The sequence below is a fragment of the Passer domesticus genome, chromosome 15, assembly GCF_036417665.1.
Source record: "Passer domesticus isolate bPasDom1 chromosome 15, bPasDom1.hap1, whole genome shotgun sequence".
Classification (NCBI taxonomy): domain Eukaryota; kingdom Metazoa; phylum Chordata; class Aves; order Passeriformes; family Passeridae; genus Passer; species Passer domesticus.
Window position 1 is genome coordinate 2,177,469 of NC_087488.1, and position 6,004 is coordinate 2,183,472.

At 62.8% G+C, this 6,004-nt stretch overlaps 1 protein-coding gene across 1 annotated transcript; it reads right to left on the reverse strand.

Moving 5' to 3' along the window:
* Positions 1-228: 228 nt before the first annotated feature.
* IGFALS (insulin like growth factor binding protein acid labile subunit) lies at positions 229-3,760 on the reverse strand. Its single transcript, XM_064390442.1, has 2 exons — positions 3,340-3,760; positions 229-2,771 (listed from the first exon to the last, which is right to left on the reverse strand). The coding sequence occupies exons 1-2, from the start codon at positions 3,353-3,355 to the stop codon at positions 958-960; spliced, it is 1,830 nt and encodes a 609-aa protein (XP_064246512.1). The 5' UTR covers positions 3,356-3,760; the 3' UTR covers positions 229-957.
* Between the last annotated feature and the right edge of the window lie 2,244 nt (positions 3,761-6,004).

Consider the following 6,004-nt stretch of genomic DNA (forward strand, 5'->3'; position numbering starts at 1 on the left):
TTGCATCTCACCTCCCTCCCTCACAGACTCTCTGAGCTGCTCCTGCCTGCCTCCCTCTCTGCCTTTGGGACTCCCCCTCGCAGTGAGGTTTTGGGAAGGCAGGGAAATCCTGGATTTCCACTAACGAGCCAGGATTCCAGCAGGCAGGAGCAGGAGCAGCACCCAGCCCTGCTCCCACTGCACAAGGACACCCGAGCAGGTTTCCCCTCATGCAATTTTCCAGGAAAATTTTGTCTGACCTTTGGACACTTATCTGGGATTTGGAGAGCTGGGCAGTAGCTGGAATCTGTCAGGGCTGTTGGCTTCTGTGGGATAGCTGGGTATTTCTTGCTCCCTCCCTGGGAACAAGCCACCCCCCCAGGCTTGCAGGAAATGCTGGGAGCCCCCTGGGATCCTGAATCCCTCACCCTGAGGGGTTCTGGGGAGAAATCCCAGCCACTGGCAGCACAAGCTTTGGAAAAAACGTAACTTACAATGTGGGTTGCAATAGCTCCAAAGGTTTATTTGTCTGCTGCCATGTATCAGGTGAGCAACCAGTGCCTTTCTGTGCCCTGCCTACACCTGCTGCTGCAAGGAATCATTGCAGCAAGTCCTCTGCCCCTTCCCTAAGCTCGGGGGGGCTTTTAGGATTTCTCCACTGCTCCATGGCAGGAAAACTCTTTGTCTCATAAAAGTCCTGGCCTGGGCAGGGCTGCCCCTTGCTGTGGCTGCAGGGCTGGGGGTGCAGCATTCCCCCAGCCAGAGATTCTCCTGCTGGGAGCTGGGAGCAACCACGCTGTGCCCTGGGGGCTGCTATTTAAATATTAAAGGACTGAAAGACTCAGTTTGAAGCCCAGGGGGCTGCTGCCCATCCAGCATCTTCTGAGCAGGGCGGCTGCTGGAGGCGGTGGCAAATCCGTGCTCTGGCCGGGGTGGCCACGGGGCCGGGATGAGGGTCCCTGGGAGGGCCAGCCCGGCTCAGCAGTGAGCAAAGCTGTCCTCGGCAGTGTCACGCAGGTCCAGCCCCGCCAGGCCCGGGGGCTGCAGGCAGGTGAGGTTGTTGAAGGTGTAGACGGGGACGTGGCTGTCGTCCCCCTCGGCCATTGACTGCACGAAGCGCGGCACCACGGCCGGGTGCTGCAGGGAGAAGTCCCGCAGGCCCTTCAGGGAGCAGTTGCAGTGCCAGTTGTTGCCCCCCAGCCACAGCTGCTCCAGGGTGAAGGGGGGGCACAGGAATGCCACCGAGAAGGTCTCCAGGGAGTTGTTGCTCAGGCTGAGGTGCCGCAGGTTGGCCAGGGGGGAGATGACGCTGTTGTCCAGTGTCTCCAGCTGGTTGTGGGAGAGGTCGAGCCAGAAGAGTCTCTGGAGCGGGCTGAAGGTGTCCTGGGAGATGTCCAGGAGCTGGTTGGAAGAGAGGAAGAGGTACTCCAGGTTGCTGAGCCCTGTGAAGAGCCGGGGCGAGAGGTGGCTCAGCCTGTTGTGCTTCAGGTCGAGCTCCAGGAGCTCGTGCAGGTCGCTGAAGCTCTGGTCCTCGATGACAGAGATGCTGTTGTGCTGCAGGAAGAGCCGCCGCAGGCTGGAGAGCCCAGAGAAGCTGTTGGCCCGGATCCTGCCCACGCAGCTGTGCTCCAGGTGGAGGCTGTGCAGCCTGGTGACCCCCTTGAAGACAAAGTCAGGCAGGACCTTGATGCAGTTGGCAGACAAGTGCATCACGGCCACGTTGTGCAGCCCCAGGAAGGCCCCGGCCCTGATGTCCTGCAGCTGGTTGTTGTTGAGGCTCAGCACCTCCAGCTGGCCCAGCCCCTCGAAGGTCCTCTCCGCCAGGCCCCGGATCCGGTTGTGCCCCAGCTGCAGCTCCTCCAGGAACTGGAGGTCCTTGAAGGTCCTGGGCCTCAGGCTGGTGATGGCGTTGGTGGACAGGCGCAGCACGTGCAGGCTCAGCAGGCCCAGGAAGGTGTCCTCGTAGAGCGAGACCAGGCGGTTGTGGGACAGGTCCAGCCACCGCAGGGACTTCATGCCCATGAAGGCGCGGGGCGCGATGGCGGTGATCTGGTTGTGGTTCAGGTACAGCTTCTGCAGCTTCTGCAGCTTGACGAACACGTTGATCTTGATGCCCTTGAGGGCGTTCCCGCTCAGGTCCAGCTCCTTCAGCTCGGTGAGGCTGCAGAAGAGCTGGTGCTGCAGGTAGGGCAGCTTGTTGCCCGCCAGGATCAGTTCCCTCAGGTTGGGCAGGTCGTGGAACACCTTGTCGGGCAGCACCACCAGCGAGTTCCAGCCCAGGTTCAGGTACCAGAGGTTGGAGAGCCCGGCAAAGAGCCCTTCCTCCACCTTGCTGAAGTGGTTGTTGTTGAGGCTGAGGGACACGAGGTTCTGCGTGTGCAGGAAGGTGTGCGGGGCCAGGTGCCTCAGGCGGTTGCGCTCCAGGTGCAGGTGGTAGAGGCTGCGCAGCCCGTGGAAGGCGTGCTGCTCCACCGAGCCCAGCTGGCTGCTCTGCAGGTCCAGGAAGTCCAGCGCGGACAGGTTCCTGAAGGCGGCAGCCGGCAGCTCCGTGAAGTTGTTGCCGTCCAGCCACAGCGCTTTGGCGTTGGGGGGCACGTCCTCGGGCAGGCGGCTCAGGTTGCGGCCGCTGCAGAAGACGTTCAGCTCCTCGCTGTAATCGTCCAGGCTGCAGGCGCAGGGGCTGGGGCAGCGCGGAGCCTCGCCCTCCCCCGGCTCCTTCGGGGGGTCCCCCCCGGGGGGCTGCGAGGCGGCAGCCAGCAGCAGGGCCAGGGGGAGCACGAGGGGGATGCCTGCTGGGGGTGGGGGAGAGGGGACAGCGTCAGTGCCGGGCTGTGGCTGCTCTAGGGGACACCCTTGGGACGCCCCTGGGACACCCCTGGGACACCCTTGGTGCCCGCACCGCCGGGGCCCGGGGGGATGAAGGGGTCACTCCCGGCCCGCTGCGCACACGGGGCAGCTGCGGGAGTTTCCAGAGGCTGGATCCCTTGGGAAACGGCCCGAGATCACCGCCCACTGCTGGCACTGCTCTGACCCCCCGAAATTCATCTCCATGTTGCAGCGGCAGCTTCTCCCTGTCCTGGGGAAAGGCCCCCAGACCGCTGTCCCCGCTCCTCCCCGGGGCTCGCTCGGCACCGGAGGGTCCCGGTCCCACGGTCCCTGCCCATCCCTGCGCTCCCCAGCCAGGTGTGGGCTCTGCCCTGCCGTGCCTGCAGCCCCCCAGGCAGCTCGGGGGCCCCAAAACGTCCTGTGAGCAGTGGAGGAGGAGCAGAGTAAAGGGTGACTGGAGCCCGGGCAGAGCCTGAGCGTGTCCCCCCGGTCCCCGCGTGTCCCCCCAGCCCGGCCCGGGCAGTTCAGCCTCACCTTTGCCTGCGCTCATGGCGGCGGGCAGGGCAGGGCTCCCGCTCCGCTCTCCGGCCCCTCCGACTGCGCAGGGATGGATGGAGCAACCACCTTGACGCCTGTCCAGCCACCCGCCCGGCCGGGCTTAACCCCACTGCTGCTGGCCCGGCCGGGGCAGTGGCACCGGGACGGCTCCTCGGGACTGCCCCTGGGGCAGCTCGGGACAAGGACACGCAACGAGATGTCCCGACCCTGATGGGGGCCCTGCAGAGGGGGGTCCTGCCAGAGGTGGGGTCTGTGTGGGCTCTGAGCCTGGAGGGAGGAATGGGGCAAGCTCAGAGGGTGTCCCAGCTCCGTGCCCTGAGCTCCTGGAAGGTGTGAGCAGCAGCACGGACCCTGCCCTGCCCTGCCCTGGGTAAGCCCTGGCACTGGTCCTCACTTTCCATCAGGACACAAAAACCACACTCTGGGGTTTGGAGCATCCACAGGACACAGGGATTAAAGGTTTGGGGACCAGCCTTAGTGCAGGGTGGGCTGAAACACCTGAGGGTTTATGGTGATGCAAGTGGGAAATGAGTTGGGAAAAGGGAAAAAACTTCCCTGTGTGGTACTAAAAACCTCAGGGCAGAACCCTCAGCCCCTCGTGGGCATTTTCCCATTTTCCCTCCTGTCTTGCCTTGTGAGTGGGAATGGTGCTGGGAGCTCTACACCCTGCTGTGCCCAGTGCTTCTGTGCCAAACTGAGAGCACAGCCAGGGTCCCCCTGCTGGGGTGGTGGCCCTGGGGGTCCCCTGCTCCTCTGCCAGCCCCCAGGCAGTGGGATGAGGGCGGGTGATGCCCCAGGGCTGGCAGGTCACACTCTGCCCCTGGCAGCTCATCAAAACCACCCTGGGAGGCCGCTGACCCCATCCTGTGTCCCAGGTTATTTCCCCACCAGGCTCCAACACAGGAATCTTTCACCAGTTTCCAGGAAAGAAACAGAAAGAAAAAGCCCCAGCAAGAGGAGCCCTGTGGCAGACAGCAAAGCCATGGCTGAGCCTTCCCCTGTCCCCTCCTCCCTGGAGCTGCACCAGGCTGGCACCACGGGCACCCTCAGCTCCAGGAGCAGCAACCTCTGCCCTGCAGCTGCTCTTCCCAGCCCTGCTTCCCCAGGCTGCTCTGCGAGGAGCAGGGATTCACTCCCACCATTCCCACACCACGGGCACCCCACCATGCCCCTTCCCCTGGGAGCCTGGCACTTCCCCAGCTCCCAGGCCACACCTCAGCTCCTCACCCGGCATTGCCATGCCCATGGAAAGAAGGGGAACTGGAGAGACATCCAGGCTCCAGCCTCACTGCCCAACTTTCCCACAGGCTCTGCTTTCCCTCTTCCCTTTTGGCCCCGAGTGGAATCCTCCTCCCCCTCTATTTTAATCCTGTCTTCTGGGAATTTATAGATCAGGAGGGAGAAATGAGAGATAGGGATACATGCACCCACTAATAGGCACTGAGCACATATTGACACAAGGTGTAATCAATCTGGAAGCCAAAAAGAGCTGAACCAGCACAGGTCAGCCAGCCAAAACCCACAAAACCTCGTTGGGAAGTTTAAACAAGCCCTGCCTGCAGCTGGGAGCAGGTTTATCCCTGCCTCCAGCACCCTCCCCGGGGAAATATCAAATGAAATGCAATGGGAAATTGAGGAGGGAAACAGGGAAATCCCTTCCCAGAGTGGTTGTGGTGCAGGGAGGAGCTGGGCCCATCTCCACCTTTAGAGATCCTTGAGGCATCTCCTCCAGGCCTGTCTGTGCCCCTAAACCTCCCTGGCAGCCTCGTCCCCACATGGGTCCTGTGGCAGGAGGTGCTGGGACCCTGCTGCTCCTGCAGCCCGCGTGCCACCGTGGGGACCTGGCTTTGGGTCCCCACCACGCCTGTCCCCTCCCCAGCATGTCCCTGGCTGGTGTGGACCCCCTGTGTGACCCCCCACCCCTCCAGCTCCTGCAGATAAACTCCAGCCCGGGCCAAAGTCTGAGCCCCTCCCTGGTTGCCATGGAGAAGGCTGTAATGGTATTAGGAAAAGCAGCAAAATCATTAAAAAGTAGTTTTTAAACCTATTTAAACTCTAAGGAATCATTTACCTTCCCCAGCAGCTCCTGCAGGTCCCTCCCCAGGGGTGGGACATGCCACCAGCTGTCCCTGCTGTCCCTGCTCTGTCCCCGGGCTGGCCGACCTGGGGAGGGGACAGTGCTGGGCCACATCTGCTGTGGGAGCCCGGCAGGTCCCCACCAGGCAGGGCGAGTGACCAGGGCCACTCTGCACACCAGCAGGGACAGCACCCAGCAAGGAGCCCTGGGGAGCAGGGAGGTGACACGTGTGGCACTGTCACTGCTGAGTTAGGGAGTATTTTTAGCAGATCTTGCCAAATATTGTCCCTGTCTGGAGGAGAGCATCTCGTGTTGCCAGGGTAACCAGCGCTCCTGCTCCTCGTTCAGGACCAAAACCGTGCCCAGCGAGAGGGGAGGGGTGACAGCAGCACCACAGGGCTCGTGCCATCTGCTGGGGACACCAGCAGGGACCCAGCCCCAGGGGTGGCACTGTGCCTGACGCTCACCCTGGTCCCTGCTGCTGGTAAAGGTCCCCGTGGGCATCTCTGAGTGCCCCGGCTGCAGAGCCTCGTGTGGGAGGCTGGGAACGGTGCCCGATGTGCT